General features: G+C 44.7%; 1 protein-coding gene across 1 annotated transcript in view; it reads right to left on the reverse strand.

The window, feature by feature from the left end:
• LOC126987678 (uroporphyrinogen decarboxylase-like) overlaps nucleotides 1-27,170 on the reverse strand; it is a gene marked incomplete at its 5' end in the record, with an annotated part of 56,630 nt that overhangs the window by 15,774 nt on the left and 13,686 nt on the right. The window contains 3 exon segments of the mRNA XM_050844803.1: nucleotides 5,626-5,763; nucleotides 10,267-10,590; nucleotides 27,041-27,170. The exon segment at nucleotides 27,041-27,170 is cut by the window's right edge and continues 49 nt beyond it. Of these exon segments, the coding sequence (XP_050700760.1) occupies nucleotides 5,626-5,763; nucleotides 10,267-10,590; nucleotides 27,041-27,170 (592 nt within the window).

The following is a 27,170-nucleotide window of genomic DNA, read 5'->3' on the forward strand; positions in this document are numbered from 1 at the left end:
CAGGACGTGGGACAACAAATGTAGTTTTTGTCCTGAAAATTATTATGGAAAAATCTTGGGAATGGAACATCAAGAAGTATGTGGCACTATTGGATCTCGATAAAGCTTTTAATGAGTGCCCAGGCAGATGCTATGGAAGACAATCAGAGAAGCAGAGTACAGGTAACTCTCGATTTATGCTAGTTTGGTTTATGTGTTTTTTAAATAACGCGGGGTCCAAAATCCAAATAAATGTTTAATTTACACTTTTTTTTCACTTATACATGATATTTTATGGAGTGGCCACCAGATGTCTCACGCAACTGGACTCACACAGCGCCGCGGCCACACAGCTGAGCTCAGTTCTTCCCGTGCGTCACTTGAACAACAATACAGTACCCACGCTGCCACGCTACTCAACAACAACAACACCCTCGCTGCTGTGCTACCACGAGGGGAAGGGCAGCCAGAGGAGGAACCCCATGAGGGAGAGGAGTCAGAGTGATACAGTAGGCAATAAAGGTACAAACCTACCTCTTGCTTGATTTACATTGTTTTTGATTTACGCGACCTCTTCTAGGACACAAAACTCGCGTAAATCGAGAGTTACCTGTATCAGATTCCCCTTAAGCTAAGAAGAGCAATTTTAAGCCTGTATGCTAGCAAGAAAACTGTAGTAAGACTAGTAGCAAAGGAAGGAAAGTGGTTTGATGTGTTACCTTGTGTGGGGCAGGATAGGTTTAGCATAATATCACCACTCCTGTTTTATATTATTAATGGATCAAGTTGTGAAGGCAGTCGAGCAAAGCAATGGAGACGGGGAGAACTCTGCTGTTTTCATTTACTCTGATGACATGGGATTAGTGGAGGAAGACCCAGAAGAGTGTGCACACATGATCAACTTCTGAAATACTATATTAAAGGAGCATGGGCTTAAATTAAACCTTGGGAAAACAGCGTCAATGACTGTTGGAAGAGAACAGGAAGAGGTTAACATACAAATAAAAAATGTACAACTAAAACAAGTAATAGAAGCAAAATACTTAGGGGTAATGTTTGACCACTCGGCTAGAAATGAAAAGGCAATAAGACCACATCATTAGCTACAGCAAAAACTTGACCCTCCTCTACCCCCTTCTTAGAGACAGAAATGTCCCACGAAAGGTGAAGAAAATAATGTATGAAACTATCTTGAGGCTCACCACCTTATCCACTCGGCCACTGCCAACACCCACTTTTTCACACAGTGTGTACGTATGGGGAAAATTCAATTTGGTACTGGCTAACCGCCATTTTATCCCACCTGCGCTCACTTACGGGGAAAATTCATTGTTTCCCGCCTATCACTCTCTCAATCCTCTTGATGACGTCCAGAGTCTGCTCGTGCGTCAGTGGGCGAATCTTGCCCGTGGGTTTCCCAGCAGGCTTGCAAGCCATCGCATGTGCAGCACGTGTGTGGTAAGCGAGCCGACTCCTTGCCGTGCATGGGCCGGGGGGTTAACTAGGGCCGCTTTCACAGTCATTTTGTTTGTTTTGATCGTTACTAATGGCTGCGATCGCTGCTATAGTATTTCCACTTAAAACTGGCTGATGGGGTAGTGGCGGCTGCAGGGTTAGCCTAGCCCCGCACCTTGGCACACACTCTCAACACCTCTCGCTTCCTTTGCAGCCACTAGTACCCCATAGGCCAGTTTCACGTGGAAAACTATAGCATCGATCGCCGCCATTGGTAATGATCAAAACAAACAAAGTGACTGTGAAAGCGGCCCCTAGACATGTACTCGTCAGGTCGGGACCCGCGCCGCCGCCCCATTCCGCCCAAATAACGCCCAATCCCGCCCAACCATGTACAGGTAACTCTCGATTTACGCGAGTTTGGTTTACGCATTTTTTAAATAACGTGGGGTCTAAAATCCAAATAAATGTTTAATTTACATGTTTTTTCACTTATACGCGATATTTTATGGAGTGGCCACCAGATGTCTCACGCAACTGGACTCACACGGCGCCGCTGCCACACAGCTGAGCTCAGTTCTTACCGCGCGCCACTTGAACAACAATACAGTACCCACGCTGCCACGCTACTCAACAATAGGGGTGGGCAGGTACCGGTACCAGTACTGGTACCAGCGGTACAGGTAACTCTCGATTTACGCGAGTTTGGATTACGCGTTTTTGAAATAACGCGGGGTCCACAATCCAAATAAATGTTTAATTTACACATTTTTTCACTTATACGCGATATTTTATGGAGTGGCCACCAGATGTCTCACGCAACTGGACTCACACGGCGCCGCGGCCACACAGCTGAGCTCAGTTTTTCCCACGCGTCACTTGAACATCAATACAGTACCCACGCTGCCACGGTACTCAACAATAGGGGTGGGCAGGTACCGGTACCAGACTGCTCGGTACCGGTACCAATACTAGCCAGTCGCTCATGGTGTCCCTCATTTCTTCCTCACACGAGTGAGGCTGAGACTGAGTGCCTGAGTGGATATCTCGGTGATATGGATACACACACTCTCTCTCTCTCTCTCTCTCTCTCTCTCTCTCTCCACTGAATGAAGTGAATATTTATTTTTTGATAGAAACCTACCTCTTGTTTGATTTACATTGTTTTTGATTTACGCGACCTCTTCAAGGACACAATACTCGCGTAAATCGAGAGTTACCTGTACTTTCCCAGCTAACCCGAAATCGACAAAAAATTATTTGGCACGCATATTAATGCAATAATTAGTGGTGACCACCCACTTTCAAAGATCTCTCTCCCTCTCTCGTTAGTTTCTTTATACACCGTGTCTCTGATTTCTTCCCTTTCGGACTGGGCAGCGAGAAAGACAAAAGAAAGGATCAAAAGGCTCTGGGAACACCGGCCAATTTAGATTTTTAAAAGCCAGTTTGTTAGCAGGCTGATGTGCAGAAGCAGCGTCAGCTGTAGATTTTAATAGGCTAGTTAGCCAGATTGCTTTCGTTTTTGCCTGCCAGAATACAGTTGGGCCAGGTCCACTTTACATGAAAAAAGGAGCAAAGGAGGGGGAAAAGATTGACGGGAATAGATGCAGAGTGGTCGGGGAGCGCGCCATGACTGTGACTTGGAATTTGAGTGAGGGCCACGGCAGCCGACTGTGAACGTTCTTCTTGTTTACATCTATAAATTTTGGCTATATGATCATTCTGATAGTGAGGATAATTTGTAATTTACTGAATACAAAAATATGCAGAGAGAGAGAGAGAGAGAGAGAGAGAGAGAGAGAGAGAGAGACGAGATAGAAATCCTCCCAAAAAACAACCCAACCGCCATAAGACTTTCACTCTCGGAAAAAAAATCCAACCTGGCAACTCTGCACTCATTTGGCCAGAGGAGACCGTGAACCACGTCATAGATGGATTTACCTGTGTGATTTGAACATACAGTTCTGAAACCATACCGCATCGTAGGAAACCGCGTCATACGCGACTTGACTGTATCTACTACAGACGCCCCCCGCCGTTCACGGCCTCACTGTTCACAGATTCGCTTATACGTGGGTAGGGTATTTGCGACACCCCCGCCGAACGCGGATGAAAACTCGCGTATACGCGGTCCGTAGCGCCCAGCTCGAACACTGCGCATTTATAACGTATTCCATTTAGCGTAACCCGCTTCTGGGATGTGATCTGTAGAGTCCCTTGATAGATAGAGTCCCGACAACTATTGGCCCGGTGTGCTAGCATTTGAAAAGCGCGGCGAAAACAGGGCCAATAATGGCATCCAAATCTTAGGCTGTCGGGACTCTATCAAGGGACTCTACAGATCACCAGAGGTGGGCGTGGTACTGAAAATCAGTAGTGCGGTTGTGGTAGTGCATTACTTTTTTCCGATGGTGCAGTTGTTGGTAATAGTGTCCATTTTTTTCTTTCGGTAGTGTGGGGTGTGCAGTACTGCAGTAGCGGTAGTTAAAATAAAAAATACTTCAGTGCCTATCCTGGCTATCTAAACAAAGGAAACATGCTTAAAATAGTAGCTACAATGAAAAATCGGCCGGCACCACAGACGGGTCCAGGGTTGAAATGGGCGGCACCGCGCGGGTTAAAGAAGACTTGCAGTGTAGTAGTTTAGTCTGTCTATTTGGTACTTGATTTTGAACAATAACTGAAAAGTCAGAATGACTGAATCACTGGTTCTGATGACTGATACCGATTGACTGATTGAGTCCGATTTACGGAAAAAAAAAAAATAAATAAAATAAAAAATTCTGTGAGCATGCCGCGCTGCAAGTGTCGTCTTCGGTAATTTTCAAAGTACCACAAAAAGTACCGCAGGATTTTTAAGTGCGGTATTTTCAGAAATTTTGCGGTAGTGCGGTATTTTTATTACCGCACTACTGCACTACAGCACTAAGTATCGCCCTTGCCCACCTCTGCAGATCACGACCCAGAAACGGGTCACACTAAATGGAAGACACTATTATTGTTTACCTTCGAAGCTGGAAGAGAGAAGTCAGCTGAAAGAAAAGGTTATATAGTCAATTGGGGTAAAAAAAAACATAGGGCAAGTTGGAGTAAAAAGTAACATGGCCTGCCAACCTCTTATTTATTAACTAATTCTTCTAGCTTCTGGTGTGATGATAGGCCCGCGCACCACCACCTGCACCACACCTGCCAGTGTTTACAAATAATGCCCGGCCGCTGTGATGCTGCGCTACCCGCCGCTACACTGCCGGCCTGGCTCCTGCCTGGCGCACACTCGCCTGTGTTCACACACAACTTTCATTACTCACCAAAGACCTTTAAAAATATTTGAGGTAAATTTCCGCTGCCGCCATCAGTCGCATGCGCGACCTCCACGTGTTGGTGAAAGGGAGGTGCACCTGTTATGAGGCAAGTGGGTGGGTGGGTGTTTGCCCCCCCCCCTTCCCTTGCCTGGCTGCCATCACGCGCAGCCTCTCTCTTCACCTTGCTCTCCCTTCCCTGTGCCGCCACACCTGCGCTGCACGTTCCGCCGCCCTCCGAAACTTTGCCCCTGCACGCCATGCTTGACTCGCGCTCATCCCTCACCTTATTGATGCCCCTGCCCCTCTCTCACCCTTCTCCCCTCTCATGGCCAAGTGTGAGGCTCTGTTACATCCCTGCCTTAGAAATCCATTTTTTTATTCGATCGAGATGGTAGAATGAAACCCTATTTTCCCTATTTGATTATAGTCCCGTCGATCAGGGATTCACGGATCACGGGAATCTCACGGAACCAAATACCCGTGAACGGCCTTTAATTCATGAATCATCTTTTCATGAACCAAATGTTTTTCCAGGCCGTTCCAGGCCTCCACTACCCTTTGTGGAAAGCTGTTCTTAATGTCTCTTCTACAGGCACCCTAATTCATCTTTCTTCCATGACCACTTGATTCTCTTGTGTCCCATGTTATTAGATCTTCCTCGTCCATTTTCTTCATCCCATTACCTTATCTACAATACATGAAGAGGTGGAAAATTAAGGGTGTGTGAAGGTTGTGAAAAGCAAGTGTATAAACAGGAAGAACTAGACACACTTCTACCATGGCCATTCACTCAAGGGAAGTTTATGGAAGGAATCAGAGCAACAGATTGATATATTTACACTGCAACAAACTAAACAGCCACCTTGGATAGAATTTTGGTACTCACCATGGGAATGTCTGGTAGACCAAGGAGCTGCACCTGTTCCTTCACCTGGTCACATATCAACTTCAAGTATGGCAATGCAAATTCCCTGAAAAGCTGTGGCCCTAGATGTTCAGCATGGGACTCAAACACCTGCAGTACCTGTAAAATGCATGTTAGTCAGACAATGCAAGCTTACAATGATGCCTTGACTGGATTAGTCCAGATAAGCCAATTATAATCTACTGAACTTCAAAAATGGTAAACTATCTGTGTTGATGGCCTCTATATCTCAAAACAATAATAGTTTCTATAATTTAATATATCCTGTTAAGAGCAACCAACATGTTAGTCAGTATGATAACATTGTTGCATTGCATGATGCTTTTTCAAAGTTATTTTTTATTTTACCCAACTCTATAATACCTCTACAATATATTTAGAAATAAACAAGAGAGAGAGAGAGAGAGAGAGAGAGAGAGAGAGAGAGAGAGAGAGAGAGAGAGAGAGAGAGAGAGAGAGAGAGAGAGAGAGAGAGAGAGAGAGAGAGAGAGAGAGAGAGAGAGAGAGAGAGAGAGAGAGAGAGAGAGAGAGAGAGAGAGAGAGAGAGAGACTCATCACCTGCACACTCCCCTACCGCTGATCCGATAACACAATACAGACACCAGTGGCCTCAAGATTCTGTCCGCCAACGTACGAGGCTTTAGGACCAACATCGGGGAGCTGACACACACCTTCGTCCTCAGGCACCACATCGACATAGTGGTGGCAGTGGAGACCTTCCTGGATGACACGTGCACCACAACCTGTGATAAGATCTCTGGACACTCGCACTGGGCCAGACGAGACCGTCACACAGGACAGGAAGGAGGCATTGCTGTTTGCCACCGAAACGGCCTGCAGGTGGACACCCTCCCACCTTACACTCCCCTGGATATGGAGGCGATGTTCCTCCGCACCATTCTCGAGGGCAGGGGCGCTCTGCTACTCTGCGCCATGTACCGGCCACAGTGGCAAGGCAGCGCCCCCCTCATCTACCTCACAGAACACCTGGATGACATTATGGCTGCCCACAGCTGTCAGTACACGATGGTTGTGGGCAACCTAAATCAACACCTGGTGGTGATGGCCTTCACCAAGCTCACAGCGGTGCAGGGATTGAATAACCGTGTCGACTTCCTGACACATCGGCATGGAGGCTCCCTGGACCCTGTGCTCACAGACCTGACAAGTGACTGCGTGCTGTGCTGCCCACTAGATCGTGTGGGCAGTTCCGACCACAATGCCGTACTCACCACCCTCAGCCTGGCCCCAGCGCGTGAAGAGGAACACCAGCGAGTCATCTGGCTATGGAACCACACGGAGTGGACGGCTGCAAGGCAGGCCCTGGCAGCGACTGCATGGGGCACAGTCCTTAACCCTTTCATTGCTAAACGCTTGCAGCGGGCGTTAGGCGTATTTGCTGGTGGCGCTAAACGCTCGCTGCGACCTCCAGCCGCACTCAAATCTCCCGTGTATGAGAGTGTTCCAACACTAATTCTCACAACACAGGATTGCCAATTGAGTGGGTTCTTCACTAAATTTGGTGGAAAATCATGTCAGCCCAGCGCGAAAAATCTACGGATGAGCAACTGGTGGATGTTGTTGACCAATATAGCGACATTTTTGCATAGCTTCACCTATCACATGACTGATATTTTGACCAAATAGTTGTAAATTTTGCAGTTGGCAATACTGCCCTGCCAGCAACCCATCATCAAGAGATCTACAGTAGCTGCCTTACGGCTGACCGTCGCGCACGTATAAATGTACGTCTTCACAAGCAACACCTTTGAATGTGCCTGTACTTTCGCAGGAGAGGCTTACATTACCGAATCGTATAGATCTTGGCCTCCTCTTTCCAATGGTGTTTTTGTTTTTTTAACTGTGATGAATAATTTTTAAGATACAGAGGTTAAAAGAGCGAGCACTAGCGTCACTTGCTGGTGGTGCTAAAAGCTCGCTGCGAGCGCCAGTCGCACTCACAGCAAAAAACACCCCCTGAATGTGCCTGTATGTTCGCAGGTGAGGCTTACATAACTGAATCTTATAGATCTTGGCCTCCTCTTTCCAATGGTGTTTTTGTTTTGTAACTGTGATGAATAGTTTTTGAGATATAGCGGTTAAAAGAGATCCCCTTCCCCCACTGGGGTCCCCGAGCGCGCCTGAGGGGATAGTCTCGTTGCGAGCGCCAAGCAATGAAAGGGTTAACGGTGACCCACAGCACGACATCTCCGCCCTCACCACTGTCCTCAACACCCGTCCAGCAGCAACACGTCCCCCACCGCACCTGCTCAACCAGCCCTGGTTCGGGTACAGGTGCTGTGTTGCAGCCGAAAGGAAACACATGACCTGGACATGATACAAGAGACACGCCACCCAGGTAAATAAGGCCCAACACAGAAGAGCTTGCAAAAATATGATGAGGACAGCAAAGTGGGCAAAAGCAAGGTGGGATGCTGACAGGAGGAGAAAGCTGTCCTCTTAACCAAACCGACCCAAAACAGTGGTGGGCTGGTGAAGGAACAGCAAGGCCTCACCCCCCAGGAACGTATCCCGCCCCTGAGGAAACCTGACGGAGACCTGGCCATCACCAGCCAGGAAAGGCTGACCTGCTGGCCTGTCACTTCAGTCAAAAGATGACAACCCAGGAACCAGACAGGAAGCCCCCCACCCTCCCTCAACTAATCACCTCAAGACTAGAGAGTGTGTTGGTCTCTGAGGACGTTGTCAGGAGACATCTGAGGGGCGTCAACATCAGGAAGGTGCTGGGCCCTGACAGCGTGAGTCCACATCTATTGTGGCGATGCTCCGATGAGCTTACCAGCCCCTCGCCCAGATCTTCCGGCGATGCCTGCAGACCAGGGTGTGGCCTGCACAGTGGAAGGAGGCCAGAGTCACACCCATACACAAGAAAAAATCTAGGTCTGAGCCAGGCAATTACAGGCCAATGTCACTCCTCTCAATCACCAGCAAGATATTTGAGATCATTGGGGAGCAACTGACATCCTTCCTCGAGGAGAACCACCTGCAGTCACCGAAGCAATTGGGTTTTCAGAAGGGCCGCTCTACCTCCGACCTCCTCCTCCTCCTCCTCTCAAAGTCCTGGCATGACGCCCTTGATGATGGCCACCACTCTTTCGTGATTGCCCTGGACATAGCTGGTGCGTTTGACTCCGTGTGGCACCGCGGTCTGACGGCGAAGCTCCAGCAACTAGGACTCATGGGGGACCTGCTGCACCTGCTCCCCAACTACCTGTCAGGCAGGAGCCTCCGCGTAGCAGTCAACGGAAGCACCTCGACCAGCTTCCTGGTGGAGACCTCCGTTCCACAGGGGCCCGTCCTTGGACCTATCCTGTGGAACATATACTTCAACGACCTCCTGCAAACCATCGTGGCAGCAAGCACCTACGCCAACGACTGCATCCTCTCCAGAACATACAAGAGGGAGGAAGCCCAGTACGAGACAGAGTCTGTCAACAGACAGTTGGCAGACATAATGGCCTGGGAAAAGAGGTGGCAAGTCAGGTTTGCCCTGGACAAAACCCAGGCCATGGTAATATCACGCTCTCGGGAGGACGCGAGGCAACTCCATGACAGGCTGAGATTCAGGAATGACACCACCAATCTGCAGGTCAGTGTCGACATCCTGGGCATGGAGGTGGACTCTCAGCTGCGTTTCGACCGTCACTTTGAAAGGGTGGCGCATAAAGCCTCCCAGAAGGTGAGCCTCCTGTGCTGCATGAAGAATCTCCTTGACGCTGAAGGCCTGAACGCCCCCTACAAGGCACAAATCCGTCCAGTGATGGAATATGTACCACTCACCTGGATGGCCAGCGCCCGCTGCCACTTCAACCTGCTGGACAAGGTGCAGAGGAGGGCAGAACGCCTCATCAGCGGCACCCAGCACCACCGACCGAGCCAGTGGGAGAGACAGCAACAACAACAACCACACGAGCGACAGACAGGAGCAGCCACGAACCAGCTGGACAGCCTAGAGCACCGCCGCCGAGTCATTGCCCTGACGGTGCTACACAAGGCACAAGTGAGCCAAGTGCCCCACCTGACGGACTTGAGGGCTACCTGGAGGAGGCCTGAGCGTAGCACAAAAACGGTGCTGAGCAACGCCTCCCTCCTGGAAGTGCCAAGGGCCCGCTTCAGCACCCACCAACGTGCCTTCTCCATCGCAGAGGTGGTGTGGTGGAACAACCTCACTGCTGATGTGGACGTGACACAACTGTCCACTCAGCAGATGAAGGTTGCGTCCCACAGGTGGCTACACCTACACCCACCGTAAAAGCATAAATGTAAACATTTATAAATAACTGTAAAAACTTGTAAATAATTGTTTAAAATAGATTTCTTGGCAGAGAGAGAGAGAGAGAGAGAGAGAGAGAGAGAGAGAGAGAGAGAGAGAGAGAGAGAGAGAGAGAGAGAGAGAGAGAGAGAGAGAGAGAGAGAGAGAGAGAGAGAGAGAGAGAGAGAGAGAGAGAGAGAAAGAAGAAGAAGAGGGAGGAGGAGGAGGAGGAGGAGGAGGAGGAGGAGGAGGAGGAGGAGGAGGAGGAGCAGCCAAAGGAGCAGGAGGGGGAGGTTGAGGAGGCAGAGGAGTTGAGGGGTTGACTTTACCTGGGCTCCAGCTTTGGCTTGACCTACAAGGTAATCAATTGTTGCATCCGTAATTATCTTGAGGAGTCTGTGGCTGGCATCACTGTACTTGTATAACCAACCCTTGGCATTGCTCATTGTCTTGGAGCCTTTACCCTCTATCATGTATGCCATGATCGTCCAAGGAGCACCACTGAATCCTATCAGTGTTGCCTTTCCTTTTAGCTCCTTCCGAGTGAGAGTTAGGGCATCAAACACATACTGAAGCTTAGTAGAGACATCTCCAACTGGTGATAGTTTGGAAAGATCCTCTGGTTTTTGAAGTGGAGATGGAAATACAGGACCCTAGGGATAAAAGAGGCAAATTAATTTAAACAATCAGTTATGAATTTATGGCATGTCCAACTCAAGAAAACAGCAAATTAAATACAGGACCCTAGGGATAAAAGAGGCAAGTTAATTTAAACAATCAGTTATGAATTTATGGCATGTCCAACTCAAGAAAACAGCAAATTAAATATTCATCCCTTGTGCAGTAACATGTGGAGGTCACAAATGTAAATGTAAGGCTCAAAAGCAAGTAATGCAGTAGGTAAGAAAACCAGGGTTGGCGGTTTAAACCAAATGGTTTAAACCAATAAAAAAAACAGTGGTTTAAACCAACTAATAAAACCATTTTTTTTCTTTTGTGTGTATCTTTGTTAGTTTCATCAGTATTGTGGTTTTAACTATATGTAAGATTTTAATTATGTACAGCAGGGTTGGCGGTTTAAACCAGGGGTGTCAAACTCAAAACCCTTGGAGGGCCAATTCATGCTCTGAAGTGCCGTCATGGGGGCCAACAAGGCTAGAAAATACATTGACAAGATTGAAGCTACCGTGATACCGCGGGCCATTTATGACTATCCCGCGGGCCATGAGTTTGACACCCCTGGTTTAAACCAAAAACCTATCAATAAAACCAGTGTTTTCTGTGAATCATTTTTAGTTTCATCAGGTATTGTGGTTTTAATTATATGTGGTTTTAAAAATTTTATTATGCACAGTATTTTACTAACACCAGGATGAAAACGTCAGTTGGTAAACTCAAATCTCTATTCAAATGCTGTAACTTCAAAGGAACTGAAAACAACTTGTAGTAATGACTCTTCATTTGTACTATTTGTCCTTCCGTTGCTTTACGGCAATTTTTACGGCAATTTTTACAAATTGCTCGGCAGCCTTTTCTGCCTTCAACAACCTTTTTTTTAAAAAATTTCCAAATATAGTCTGGTTTTCTGCCTGTCATATTGATGAATAGTTCAGCACTAGGTTAATCACCAACAGTTTCAACTTTGTTTCTTATAACTTGAGTCTTGATGGTTAATGGTTTGATCACTGCATTATAATATCTCTGTGCCTGTTTGAGTAGAATATAATCAGTAAAATTTCTAATATTTTTCATAGTTCAAGATAAAGATTAAAACACAATCATACTCACTTTTCTATACACTATTTGCTGTTTCTGTAATTAAGTATGTTCAGTATACAGTATGTATCAATTTAAATTACATGGTAGTTCAGCGTATGCGTATCTATATATTTTCGGCATTATGAGGTCTGACACGAGAAGGATTTAGCACGTCATCTTATCCTCCCACTCACCCTTACATCACCTTCGCTGTATGGCACTGTTCAAGCACTGGAATGGTAGACACACGCACACGTTGCATTATTTCAACACTTTTAAGACTTGCACATCTTTCAAATGCATATTATCTTAGCCTTTTCTTGGGAGTTACAAGCCAAGACCCGTTACATGGGACCCGTTTTCACGCCAAACTTGCGCGTCCCTCACAGCGGCCTCCCTCACTCTAGCTTAGTTAAAACACAATTTTGGTCTTTCATATCTTGTTTCCAATCAAGCACTGTCCACTCCCTCCACATTCCACACCATCACATCACCGACGCCCCTGTAACTAATGTGTGCAGCAGTAGATTACAAGGATGCAGAGGAGTTCTTTGACTCAGAAACTGACACCTATCAGCACATTTTAAAGATTTCTGGCTTCCTTTCTTTGATGCCACACTGTGAGGGGAGAATACGATACGAACAGCTTTATTTACTCCTAAAATCACGTTAAAATGGCTTCTCAGGGTCTTTATAAGCGCATAAAAATGTGATGCCGCAGCGTTTCCGACATATTCGTCGATGCCTCCGAGGAACACGCCACAAATACTTCCAAGTTTTTGCGACTCATAGCCTTTACTGCGGGTCAGGAACGCATCCTAGCACACTCTGATACTTAAGTCTACTTGTAAGACACAATAACACAGCGGGGATAGTGTAAGTCCTCGTAAAGTAGCGTACGATCCTGGGCACTGCTGGGCAGCGGAGGCCACTTTCTCCTTTCCCGCACAGACCCGCAGACTAGTAACTGAACACGAACAATACACATTCTGCAGTGATCAGGAACTTTAGGTCCTGAAACGGTACCAAGAGGAACGGTACCCTCATCTGATGTGTATAATGCGTTTTTCTGATGTTTTATTCACAAGATATATTATAGAATCTGGTCAATGTCCTTGACTTCCAGCCCTCTACACCCGTGACGGGATACACTTGACGTTCAAGGGTGTTGAGGCTCTCTCAGACTCCCTTGAGCGAGCACTTGGTACCCTGAGGGATTTTTTAGTATAGGCGAGGGGGGGAGGAGTAATGGGAGCAATGGGAGGAGTAATGGGAGGGGACATCTAGCTCATAATATAACCAGGCAGCATAGAAGTAATTCTAGGGGAGTAACAGAGGACGGGCTAAGAATCTTCTATACTAACAGCAGGAGCCTCAGAAACAAGATAGACTTACTAAGGGGTGAAGCTTGTTCAGAAAATTTTGACATAATAGCGATCACTGAGACATGGATAGACACTGCCAATATAAATTTTAGATCAGAATTTGAAATAACGGGTTATCAGATGTTTCACAAAGACAGAAGGGGAAGAAAGGGAGGTGGGGCTGTGCTATATGTTAAAGACTCACTTAAATGTTTAGTTAACAACTCAGTCAAAACTAACATGGATTCAGAATCAGTTTGGGTGGACGTTTACAAAGGGAAAGAAAAACTAACTCTAGGAGTTATATACAGGCCACCCAACCTTAACAGGCAGGACACGAGTATATTACTACAGGAGATTGGCAGGGCGAGTATGAGTAGAAATGTCTGCGTAATGGGGGACTTTAATTATAGGAATATAGACTGGGAAGATCTAGTGGGTGACCTGGAAGCCGAGGACTTTCTTGAAGTTATACAAGATAATTTCCTTAAGCAGGTAGTTACTGAGCCTACCAGAGGAGATAACATATTAGACTTAGTCCTAACCAATAATGGGAACTTGCTACGTGAGTTGGAGGTGGGCGGAGAGTTAGGAAATAGTGATCACAGAACAGTTCGTTTTAGTTTAGACTGGGCGGTAACCCGCTAACCATAGCCAGTGTTAGTGCCAGTTTTTAGAAGAGCAAACTACGAGGGGCTTCAAGACATCTTGAAGGGTAAACTGGGATAATTTAGGGATTCATGAGGGCCAGAACTGCAGATTGGAGAGCCAGGAGAACCAGGTAGAAATGTCTTACAATAATTTAGTTAGAGTAATAGTAGAGGGCAAGAACAGCATATACCACAGCGAACACTTAGAAAAGAAAACAATGATCCTAAGTGGATGACTCGTGGACTAAAACATGAGATTGGGTTAAAGAAGGAATTTATCAGAAAATAAAGAATGGGGAAACACATCTCAGGGGCCAGTACGTCGAACTATCTAGATTAGTTAAGAAAACACCAGGATAGCAATAAAGAACTATGAGATCAAAGTATCTAATGAGTCGAAAAGTAATCCTAAGGGCTTCTTTAATATGTATAGAACAAAAACAAGGAGAAAATTGGACCGCTGAAAACAAACACAGGGAGCTAGTAGAAAATTCCGAAAATATGAGCACATTGTTGAACGACTACTTCCTTTCAGTATTCACACAGGAGGATCGAACGACTATACCGGAAAGAGTTCAGGTGATATAATCATTACCAGGCAAGTAGTTCAGGATGAGATAGATAAGCTTAAGAAGAACAAGTCGCCAGGTCCTGACGGGATATTTCCAAGGGTATTAAAGGAGTTAGGTGATATAATCAGTGACCCACTAACCGACATCTTTAAGATGTCGGTAAATACTAACTATGTGCCGAGCCTATGGAAAGTAGCTAATGTGACGCCGATTTTTAAAAAGGGGGACAGGTCAGTTGCTTCAAACTATCGCCCAATTAGCTTAACATCGGTTATAGGCAAGATGCTGGAGTCCATAATAGCCAGGAACATTCGGGAGCATTTAGAGAAACATAGCTTAATTCACGACTCGCAGCATGGGTTCACAAAAGGTAGGTCATGCCTCACCAATCTCTTGTCCTTCTACAATAAAGTATTTGAGGCGGTTGACAGAGATGAAAATTATGATGTAATCTATCTTGATTTTAGTAAAGCGTTTGACAAAGTTCCTCACCAACGACTGTTGCTTAAATTACAGGCTCACGGAGTAGAGGGTAAAGTTTTGAACTGGGTCAAGGCGTGGCTTAGCAATAGGAAGCAAATAGTGCAAATCAATGGGGTCCCACAAGGTTCGGTATTAGGTCCACTTTTGTTTATTATTTATATCAATGACTTAGATACAGGAATTAGTAGTGATGTTAGTAAATTTGCAGATGATACCAAGATCGGTAGAGTAATTGAGTCGGATCAGGACGCTAGTATTCTCCAAGGTGAACTCAACAGATTATATGACTGGGCGGATAAATGGCAGATGGAGTTCAATGTAGGGAAGTGCAGTATTCTGAGTGTAGGTAGGAACAACCCCTCACATAACTATTGCTTAAATGACACTCTCATAAGCAGGTCTGGGTGCGAGAGGGATTTAGGGGTCTTAGTGAGCTCTGATCTCCGTCCAAGGGCACAATGCATTCAAGCTAGAAATCGAGCTAATAGGGTACTGGGATTTATTTCAAGGAGCGTAAGCAACAGAAGCCCCGAAGTCTTCCTCAAACTATATTTAGCATTAGTTAGACCTCATCTTGACTATGTGGTTCAGTTCTGGTCACCTTACTATAGAATGGATATCAAAATGTTAGAATCGGTGCAGAGGAGAATGAATAAGATGATTCAGGGGTTGAGAAACTTGCCATACGAGGGAAGACTTAAACAGTTAAACTTGCATTCTCTAGAAAGGCGAAGGGTGCGTGGAGACATGATCGAGGTTTATAAATGGATGAAGGGCTTTAATAAGGGAGACATTCATAAGGTTTTGTTGGTAAGAGAACCGGGTAGGACACGAAGTAACGGATTTAAACTGGATAAATTCAGATTCAACAGGGACATAGGCAAAAATTGGTTTACTAACAGGGTGGTGGATGAGTGGAATAGGCTTAGCAGTCATGTGGTGAGTGCCAATACAATTGTCACATTCAAAAATAGACTAGATAAATTCATGGACAGCGATATTAGGTGGGGTTAGATACACGGGAGCTTAGGGTCAAAGGAGTTGCCTCGTACAGGCCTACCGGCCTCTTGTAGACTCCTGCGTTCTTATGTTCTTATGTTCACCTTATTGTGAATATAAATGAAATAATATTAAAAACACCCCTGAATATACCAAAAATTATGCCAAATGAGGTTAGGCATAAAACTAAATTTCCAGTACGCCAACCAGGCCTGGAATATACCAAATTGGCATAACTATGCCAAACCTGGCAACCCTGGTGGGAAGGGAAAGAGTGGCTCACGGTAGGGGTGGGCAAGAATCACTAATTTTGGACTCGACAAAATCGACTCTTTGAGCGTGCAGACCCGCAAGACTCGATCCCGAAAATTATTCTTTTCCCAGCAGTGTTCATTCATCACCACTAGTGTGTTTGTTAGTCAGTGGCTCGCTAGGCTGGGTGAAGTCGATCTTCTCTGAGTGCGGCCTGTCGTCATTCCTGACGTTGGGTGCGGCTGCACCTGGTATTTAGAAGGCTCGTCCGCCCGCTGTTGCCTACCGAGTGGGTTTTAATTTTTCAGCAATTTTTATGGAGAATATAACCTAAATTATAGTTTCCATGCAATTTAGGGTCAATACACGTATACAGTACACCTTTAAACCCCTCTAATAAATCTTGAAATATATAGATCGAACCACGTACCCACTCACCCCATTATATCACTATATATACGCCCATCCTTCAGGCGTTTTAATATACTGCTCTGAGTCTGAGCATGAGCGAGCCCAGGCTGACCCCGGCCCGATTGCACGTGACCTCATGAGTCATGATCCCTGGGCCCTCGCGAGTCGGGCCTCGGGAGTCGCGTGGCTGGTGACCACACCCACCTCAGTCAGTCCCAGCAGTCACCCGAGGCAGAGTTGATTTTCTGTGGATGGGGGTTGACTCCGGGATCGCCAAGGTTCATTTTATGGATGCTACCCACTTCAACACTGTCTTTGTTTAGTCCATTCCATGTTTCCACACTCCAGTATGAAAAACTGTACTTCTTTAAGTCTTTCAAACAACTCCCCTTTCTCAATTTCCTGCTGTATACTCTTAGTTGCCTCCTCCCTTCTATTTCGATTAAATCATTTCTATCCAACACGCCCATTCCACTTGTTTTCCTGCACAATACTATCAGGTCTCCTCTTTCTCCACTGCCATTTGTGACTTTAACTTTAGCTTTATCGGTCTATTTTTCCCTTCCTCGTATTTTCCTAGTCTCACCACATCGTCCACCTCCTCTGTCAGCCTTCCAGCTTCTTCATCTAAGTTTGTAAGTGTTTCTTTCACTTTACTGATTTAATATCTCACTCTCTGTGCCCTCAAGGGGATTTTCTCTTCTTCGACACCCATGATTATCACACTTTTTCATTTCTGCCACTTCTCCAACCAAGTCTTCCTTATTTCTCATTACCTGAACAATCTCACGCTTCATCTCCACTCTTCTTTCCCTTTCTTGTTCCAGAATTTCTTTGAGACTTCCTTTCTCTTTTCATTTTCTTTTTTCCATGCATTTACTTCCACACCCAACAATTTTCTTAACCATATTTTCCACATCTACCATATTTTGTGGCATATAACGCGCTCCGGCGTATATCACACTCCCTAAACTTTAAGACAACAATTTGGGAAAACATATTCAGTGCTTAAAATGCTCAGAAATATGTACGATTAATAAGCAAGACTGATGATGTACAGTTTCCCAAAATTTCTGTTGAGACACTTAAACCACACAAATAGGCAATCTCTCTTATTCATATTGTTTTCAACTTATATTCTTTCTGAGTTTGCAGGCGGCAACTTTTGCTGAGCTGCTGAGGGAGCTAATCACAAGGGGATGCTACGTTTGATGGGCAATCTTGGTCTTGCTCTTGACTTTCAGGGACGTATATCTACTTTCAAGCAGAAATATAAGTTGATTAATTTCTGTCAACATGTTAAAATATAGTTATTTTTACAATGAGAAACAAATACCGTATATATTTACAATAAATACTCAAGTCATCCACTGATAACTGTTCTTTCATACATGTATCTCAGAAAATGTCAGCTGATTGTAAAGCTACACAGCAGAAGTAGCTCCAGACTAGTCGCCCAAGTCCGCCCCACGGTTGCCGAGTAAGGCCCTGCTCCGCCAAGATCGTTCCTGTGTACTAGTCCTGTTAACCATCACCACCAAGGTACCCTGCACACTGGCGGTGTTTTGTGTTCATGCCACGCCTCGACTCCCACGTGTGGCGCATCTTCTTTTTGTGACCTGTATGGTTTTAACACTTCACATGTCCTCCTCCTCTCTTCTGCTTGCTCACACTTTCCTTTTTTATTGCATCACACTATTCATTATTAAAATCAATCATAATTTGTACCTTCAGTTTATACCACGCAGGGGTAACGTTTAGGCATTTTTTGAGTGAAAAAAGTGCACGTTATATGCCGCACCAGTTCCCTTTATACTTTTCAATATTTCTTCCTTGACCACTGTCTATCTTATCATCAATGTTATCATCCATGGTACTTCCCTTTTTCCTCAAATCCTCCCTCAGTCCCCTTAGCACTTTCTTTGAATCTTTCACTCATTTTCCAGATGTCTCACCCTGGGCCATAATTCCGGGGGTTGCATTTGGCCCGGCGAGAAACCCGGGAAACCATGATAATCGTCGTAATTGTTCGACTCACAAACGGTCTCCCCTCCCATCATCATTTTGCCCAGGCAACTCGAGTTCGGCAACTTTATCCCCTCGTCACACTTTTCTTCATTATTTCTTTATATTTTTCCTTTTGGGAGACAGGACCTATCCTAAGGTTTCCCCCTAGGCCCTGCCCCCACAACATAGGCAAACAAGTCATGTTTCCTGGTGCTTTGAAACAGCCAGTAGACGAGGAGCTGCAGATATTTACTCCACGGACGGCTGGCGGTATGTGTTTTTTTTTTTACGTCATGGCCTATTGCGCCGGTAGGCTTCTTCCCGGTGGATCCTGATGGTCGGTCCAAGGCTTCTTCCCGGTGGGTCTTGATGGTCGGCCCAGCCCGTTCTGGCGCAGGCGAGTGTTTATAATGGTGCCATCTTGCATTGGCTCATGCTGCCCTCCCGGAGCTCATCTTTGATCCTAGAATCTAGAGTCCGGGTTGATAGGTGGTCTTCTGGACAGCATGTGGGTAGTTTTAAGCCACTCGGTGGCGGCTGAAAAATCCCAGCTTGGTGGCACCGGTCGGGGATTGAACTCGCATCCTCCTGAACGCTGGGCCGTCTTGCTAACCATTCAGCCACCGCCTACCCACTGTGTATGTGTGTGTGTGTGTGTGTGTGTATTTTCCTAGTTGTAGTTTTACAGGGCCTGGGCTTTACGCTCATGTGGTCCCGTCTCCGTATCTATATTTATCCAACTCTTCCTTAAAGCTTTGCACACTCCTCGCCGATACTACATCCTCACTTAGTCTGTTCCAAACCTCTATATTTCTTTGCGGGAAGCTATATTTCTTTATGTCTCTCAAGCATCTTCCCTTCCTCAATTTTTTACTATGTCCTCTTGTGTTCCTGGTGGTAATTTTTTCTTTTAGTATAAACTCCTCGTTGTCTACTTCTTCCATTTTGCTCAATAATTTGAAGATTTGTATTAGGTCTCCCCTTTCTCTTCTTTGTTCTAGAGTTAGTAAGTCCATTTCTCTTAGTCTTTCCTCGTATGTCAATCCCTCCAGCTCTGGAACCATTTTTGTTGCCATCCTTTGTATTCTTTCTAGTTTCTTTGTGTGTTGAAACACACTGCCTCGGCATATTTCAACTTTGGTCTGATCATAGTGGTAATTAATTTTTTCATCATTTGCTTATCCATGTAGTGGAATGCTATTCCTATATTTCTCACCACGTTATATGTATCACCAAATATCCGATTAACATGACTCTGGCTGTTTGTTATCTTGCATTATTACTCCCAGGTCTCTCTGTGTACTTTCTTTAATATTTCACCATCTCCCATTTTATATGTCCATTTTGGTCTTCCTTCACTTTTTCCCATTTCCATAACATGACATTTCTTCACATTGAATTTCATCTCCTATTCCCATACTCCACTTCCAAATCTTGTTTAGGTCTTCTTGCAGAATTTTGCAGTCTTTACTGTTTCTTATATGTATTAGAAGCTTTGCATCGTCTGTGAACAGGCTCATATAACTATTTTCTCCCTCTGGCATGTCATTAATATATACTAGGAAAAGTATTGGTGCCAATACTGATCCCTGAGGCGCTCCACTCTCTACAGTTCTCCATTCCAATTTTATGTCTTTAACAACTGTTCTCATCTCTCTTCCCTTTAGGTACCTTTCCATCCAGTTCTTCATTTTCCCTTTCAATCCTTCTTTATTATCTAGTTTCCATAGCAGTCTTGTATGTGGAACTTTGTCAAACGCCTTCTTCAGGTCTAGGTAGACGCAATCAACCCATCCGTTCCTTTCCTGTATTTCATCTGTCACTCTTGAGTAAAAGCTCAGTAAGTTTGCCGACCATCAGGCCCCACCGGGAAGAAGCCTTGGGCCGACCATCAGGCCCCACCGGGAAGAAGCCTACAGGCGCAATAGGCTGCGACATGACATAAAAAAAAAAAAATAAATAAAAAAAAAAAAAAAAAAAAAAATGAGCGCCCTTTTCTGAATCCATACTGTTTACTTGTGATTAAATTATGCTCTTCTAGAAATCTCGTCCATTGTTTCTTTATCACTTTCTCACACATTTTACATACTACACTCGTCAATGATACAGGTCTGTAGTTCAGGGGTTCTTCCTTCCACTTTTGTATATGGGGACCACTTCGGCCCTCCGCCAGTCCTTAGGCACTCAACCAGCTGTTATTGAGCATTTAATGATTGTCATATATCGGTCTAACCAGCTCATTTCTGCATTCTTTCAATATATACCCTGAGACTCCATCCGGTCCTACAGCTTTCCTCTTTTCAAGCTCCCCCAACAACTCGTATATCTCCTCTTTATTTACTGTAACTTCTTCCATATGAACATTTATCTTGTTTTCTTGTGGCTCATTAAATATTGATTCATTAGTAAAAACTTGCTGGAACTTTTTGTTTAGTAAGTCCGCCATGTCTTTAGGTTTATCGACTGTCACATTCCCGTCGCTCAGTCTTTCAATTGTTTCTCTTGGTTTAATCTTACCATTTATGAATCTATAAAATAGTTTAGGTTGTTCCTTGCACTTTTCCACAACATCCTTTTCTTCTTCCTTCCTTATTTTCACGTATTCATTTCTCGCTACCTTAAAATCTCCTTTATTCCTTTGGTTTTTATTTCTTTTTAATTTCTTCCATGGTTTGTCTTTTTTTTCTTGCATTAAACCAGTCCTTTTTTCCCTTTTCTTTAGGTTTGTATTCTGGTACAAACTTCTTAACCCCTGTTTTATATGCCTCCATAAAAACAAACTTTTCTTGCACTTCACTTGTTCCCATTAGCTCATCCCAGTCCAGCTCTCCATAATATTTCCTAAGATTTTCCACGTCTGCCTTCCTATAGTTTAACCTGTTTCTTTTATATTATTCAACCTCTTCACTTTCTTCCTCCTCCATTTCTATCTCTATGATTACGTGGTCGTTCTTTCCCAGATGGCATCCGTACCTTAATTCATTCTTCAAGTGTATTCCTCGTTAACACCAGGTCCAGTCTCGCCGGTTCGTCGTCACTTCTATATCTTGTCTTTTCCTTCACCCTTTGTATCATCAAGTTTTCCATCATCAATCTTAACAATCTTTCCCCCCATGCCATATCTTCACCACCGCTTTGAAGCATCTCCCAATCTACCTCTTTACAATTAAAATCACCAACTACAGTACCCTCTCGAGTTTTGCGCTCGCTTCGTTCCGAAGGTATAGCGTTAAACTCGAGGATCGCAAAACTTGAGGTATTGAAAACACTGAAAAAGTGCTTATCTGTTCCGACCCATGGAGTTTTTTTTTTTTTTTTTTTTTTTACATGTGGGCTATGGCGCCGATAGACTATCCATCTGCGCCTGATGGTGGGCCCCGAGCCCGCCATGGCTCAGGCAACTGTTTATACTGGCACCATTATAATTGGCTCATGCTGCCCCCCTGAGCTCAATTTTTTTCCTCCTTTACTCCCTTGTTATCTCAAAAACGTACCTTGGAAAAAGGAAGAAAACAGGAAGAGAGAATGGGTCGTTTTAAAGCCACAGATGAAGCCTTACGATTGGCTGAGCTCTGAAAACACGCTTGTGATTCGCTGGGAGTCCGATGACGTCATTGCCGGCGCTCACCCGGTAAGCGGCCTTGTTGCCTTAAGGCAGTACCTCACTGGCCATTTTCTTCTATCCGTTGTGGCCACTGGCAACGCCCATGCGCCCATCCAGGAGCGAGTTGTCGGTTGACCGTAACCTGGTGTCACACTGAGCCCTTTTCTTCCCACCGTGTTGGCGGCAGCTTGGGCAACCGGCAAATCCAAATTTTCCGGGGGTGTGTCACACATGGCCAGGGTCACTTGCCCATATCCACATCCACAACATAAACAAAGCTCTTGCCCTGTATCAACATGGGGTCGTCTGCTAAAGTAAGGGCTCTTGCGGCTTGTGCTGCCATTACCCAAGTTATGGACTTGTTGCTGAAGTTAAATGGAAGGAAGAAGCTGTTGTGGGTGTGGCGTGTCTGTGGGTCCTCCATGCCAGTACTCATTGTCACCACTGCGCGTGAGTGGCCAACCCACCCATCTAGACTCCGGCCACATCAAAACATGGATCGAGTAACAACAAACACACACACACACACATATACACACACACCAGACTCATCATGAACCATGGCAGATGTTTCTCACAAACAAAAATGGCTTTGCTATTTCCTTGAGTGTGTTAAAACTTATTTGGTGAGTGGTTCATACAAACCAAACATACCCAATGGCAAGAAGAGAGCAGATCACCAAATACGTTCTAACACACTCAAGTAATGGTGAAGTCGTTTCTGTTTATCAGAAACATCTGCAATGGTTCCTCATGAGGCTGGTGTGTGTGTGTGTGTGTGTGTGTTGTTATTCGATCCATGTGTTTATGTGGTTGAGTCAAGATGGGTGGGTTGGCCGCACACGCGCAGTGGTGACAATGAGAACTGGCACGGAGGAACCACAGACACGCCACACCCACAACTGTTTCTTCCTTCCATTTAACTTCAGCAACAAGTCCATAACTTGGGTAATGGCAGCACAAGTCACGACAGCCCTTACTTTAGCAGACGACGCCATGCTGATACAGGGCAGGATAGGCAGCACAAGCCGCAACACCCCTTACTTTAGCAGACGATGCCATGTTGATACAGGGCAAGTGCTTTGTTTACGTTGCGGATGTGGATACGGGCAACCGACCTTGGCTGTGTCTGACGCACACCCGGAAAAGTTGGAGTTGCTGGTTGCCCAAGCTGGCGCCAACGCGGTGGGAAGAAAAAAGCCCTGTGTGACACCAGCTTATGGATAACTGTGAACTCGGTCCCGGTTCGGCGTACGGGCATTGCCCGTAGCCCTAACGTTTGAGACAGTTCAAGGGCACACGAAAACGGCCATTGTGACACCGCCTTCAGGCAGTAAAGCCGCTGATAGGGTGAGCGTCGGCGATGACGTCATCGGACTCCCAGCGAATCATAAGCGTGTTTTCAGAACTGTCAGCCAATCGTAAGGCAGCCGCCTTCAACTGCGGCTTCAAAACGACCCGTTCTCTCTCTCTCTCTCTCTTGCCATAGCCACAATGTTTGGAGTAAAACGTCCAGTGTGATACTACCTTTAAAGGTAGCGTGCGTGACGCCAATGGTAAGTAGACATGACCCGTACTTGTAATGGCCCGAAATGTACTTCAATTGTAATGGTATTTTTCCCCATGTAAATAGAGTTAACCTGGGATGTTTGCGCAACCAGTTATATATGTATGTGGGTTTCTCATGGCAGAGAGAGAGAGAGAGAGAGAGAGAGAGAGAGAGAGAGAGAGAGAGAGAGAGAGAGAGAGAGAGCGAGAAAAAAAAAGTATGAGAGGAGAGAGAGAGAAAGAAGTTTGAGAGAGAAGGGAGAGAGAGAGAGAGCGAGAGGGAAGAGATGGGTGTTGAAACAAAGAGGCCTGTTGTGCTCCCATATCTCCCCTACAATCTGTCGTGTCAACAAAATTCAGAGGTGTCAGGGGTCAAAACAGGGTATTGTTGCCAAAAGTGGTCAATCTACCTTCTTTTAATTATTGCGGGAGAACGGTAAGTATTTATAATGGAAATAAAATACTAGTGACCTTATATTGATATTGGAGGCCTTCTAAGGAAATCTCAGGTCTCAAGCAGGCCTAACCTGCGATCAGTTTGTCACTCCGTGACGTCACACCAAGAACATTTTGGGGCCGAGACTAACGCCCCTTCCTCGAACTAGGTTGTGGGAGCGAGCTCATTCTCACGAGCGACATCGCCCCTTTCAGGTGAGGAAAGAACTGTTCACGGTGTTCAACTCACTTTGGTTATAATACTATAACTGAGACTGGATTCTCACGAGCGACATCGCCCCTTTCAGGTGCGCCAAAGGCAAACCTGACAGATGGGAAGCTGGGTGTTGCCAAGACTGAGGCCAGCACGCAGCCGAAAATACTTTTGAAGCTGCGTTGTGGGGGATTGCCTGTGGCAGGGTGTGTGAAGAGAGGAAGGAAGGAGAGGCCAAAAGGGTGGTATGTGTGTCGTTCTCAGGGGTAACAATGGATAAGCGCAAACACTCACTAGTTTTAGTTAGGACTTAATTAAGGTGTGGAATGGTGGAGTCTGTGTTTCCCCGTGTGGGTGGAAACAATTATTATGTTGGTGCTACTTATTGCCATGTGTGCATGTTAGTTTACGGTGTTAATGTTAACTCGTATTCATGGTATTTACAAGTGTAATTAGTGATGTAAGATACGTAAGCTAACCTCTAATAAGTGGACTCTGTCCTATGACCCTTAGTTCACCATCAGAATCTCTAAACAATAATTACCTTAAGTAACATTCTTAAAGTCGCGTTACCTATATTACTTGGGCAGGTGATGATCCTGTGTGCGATAATGGTGCCTTATAAGACTGGGTGAATAAACTACTAATTTTACTCTGTGGTTTAAATGATCAACAATTAATTCTACTTTGAGGTATAACGAACCTACATAATTAATTGAAAAAGTGCCCCTAAAAGGCATGACATACTTGTCAAAGCAGCGTGAAAGTCGGGATGGTAAGAATTTAGGACTAACCGCGAAACTCGGATAGCACGAAACTCGAGAGGGTACTGTAATAGTAATCTTTTGTTTGCCTTGAGTATTTTACTTAAACTCTGAATGGTATCTTCAATCATGATTTCATGTTCTTCTTTACTGCATGAGTTTGTTCTAGGTGGTACATACACTGTTGTGATCATCATCCTTTCTCTGTTTTTGTTCTCCAAATTCACTCACTTTTTCTGCTTTTCCTTCTCCATATACAACTGATTTTACTAATAACTCCTTCTTTGTCATTATCATCCTGAAAAGCTTATGCTTATATAAAGGCTGGCCTCTAACAATGCATACAACAACATATGTAACTGTACCTAATAGGCTATTAATAAATGTTTCAAATGTTTCATCATTCCTCCACCACCTTTGCCCACTCTATCTTTCCTCCATACATTGTATTTTTTATCAAACACTATTTGGATGTCTTCATTTAATTTAGTTTCTGTTATACTAGATATTATTATGTCTACATTTAACTGTGTCGATCTTGTTTGACTTTCGCTCTCTTTCATCTTCTCCCTTATGTACCACTTTCTGACTCAATCTCCCATAAATCTCCAAAAAAAACCACCTCTTTTTCCTCTTCAGATCTTAAGTCTTAATTTAACTGGTTTTGTTTTCCCTTCCATATAGGGGACCATCCCTTAAATTTCTTCCACCTCCTCCTCAATGTTTTCCCCTTCTTCATCATTTAAGTTCTTAAGTAGGTCTTTTACAGATTTTAGTTCTTCCTTTTCCCTTCTTGGTTTATATGTTATATTCTTTTCCTTCATACCAAATATTACTACACTGGTCTTTTTTTCTGCTACTTCTCTTACTAATTTCTCGTTTTTCTTCAAGGCCTTAACCACCTCATTCTCTACTTCTTCCTTATCCTCTTTCATTTGCTGTTTGATTACTTCCCTGAGGTTCACATTTGCTTTTTCACTTTCCAAATCTTCACTTCCCCCATTACTTCCTCTCTAACCCTCTGTTCTTCTCTGTTCACTAATTCCTTTAAATTTTTGGTTTCCATGCTTACCACTCCCAGTCCTTCCTTCAAAGACTTCATAGACTTCTGTGTGTGTGTGTGTGTGTGTGTATTTACCTAGTTGTGAAATACAGGAAAAGAGCAGTACTAGGCTCGTGCTGTCCCGTCTCCATAACACTTATTATCCAGTTTGGCTTTAAATTCATGAATCGTTTTTGCACACAGTCTCCTCATCAAGTCCGTTCCGCGTTGTTATACTTCTGTATGGAAAACTGTATTTCTTGATGTCTCTCCTGCAGACGCTCTTCTTCAATTTCTTACTATTCCCTCTTGTCACACTTCTGTCACGTACCACTAAGTCTTCCCTGTCCAATTTCTCCAATCCCTCTTGTATCCTGTATAATGATATTAGGTCCCCTCTCTCTCTTCTTTGCAGTGATGTTAGTCCCAATTTCTCCAGTCTTTCTTCATAAGTATGTGTCTGTCTGTCTTCATAAGTGTGTGTCTGTGAGTGTGTTTGTGTGTGCAGGGGTGGTAGGGGGGGAGCTGACATGTTCCCTGAATGAGGACTGTAGTTGAACTGACCATCAAGTTTAACCATGCAGTGCAGGTCATGGTTGCCAACTCCTAAGTAGCACTTCCCAATGAACTTGTCCATAAAAGTAGCCCAAAACTGCTGGAACAGAGTGGGATGCCCAGGAAAACACCTGGAATCTAGCAGCCACTCTGAGAACTAAACTCCAGCTGTGGTTTCTTATTTGAATCACATCGCATTATTCTAAAGAAATCATGTAAGGAGAAATAAATACTGGCTTTTTGGCATAAGGTTAAACCAAATTCACATATTGTAAACTTGCATAAAATGAGAGGTACCTGTATAAATTTACTGAAACTTATAAATAACATGAATGTTGTTGGAGCAAAAGCCAATTCAACATAACCTTTCATATTTTTTCAAGGAGTATGCTCACAAATCTCATTCATTATAAACCCTTCCAAATTCAATATTATTCAACCTTACCTCACCAGGCCTCATTTCCACTTCCATTCCTAGGGCTTGGGGAATCACCAAGATGTCCGAAAAGATGATAGCTGCATCAAGTGGGAAGCGGTTTAGGGGCTGTAGGGTAACTTCACATGCAAGAGATGGT

This window comes from Eriocheir sinensis, chromosome 66, assembly GCF_024679095.1.
Source record: "Eriocheir sinensis breed Jianghai 21 chromosome 66, ASM2467909v1, whole genome shotgun sequence".
In the NCBI taxonomy this organism is placed as follows: domain Eukaryota; kingdom Metazoa; phylum Arthropoda; class Malacostraca; order Decapoda; family Varunidae; genus Eriocheir; species Eriocheir sinensis.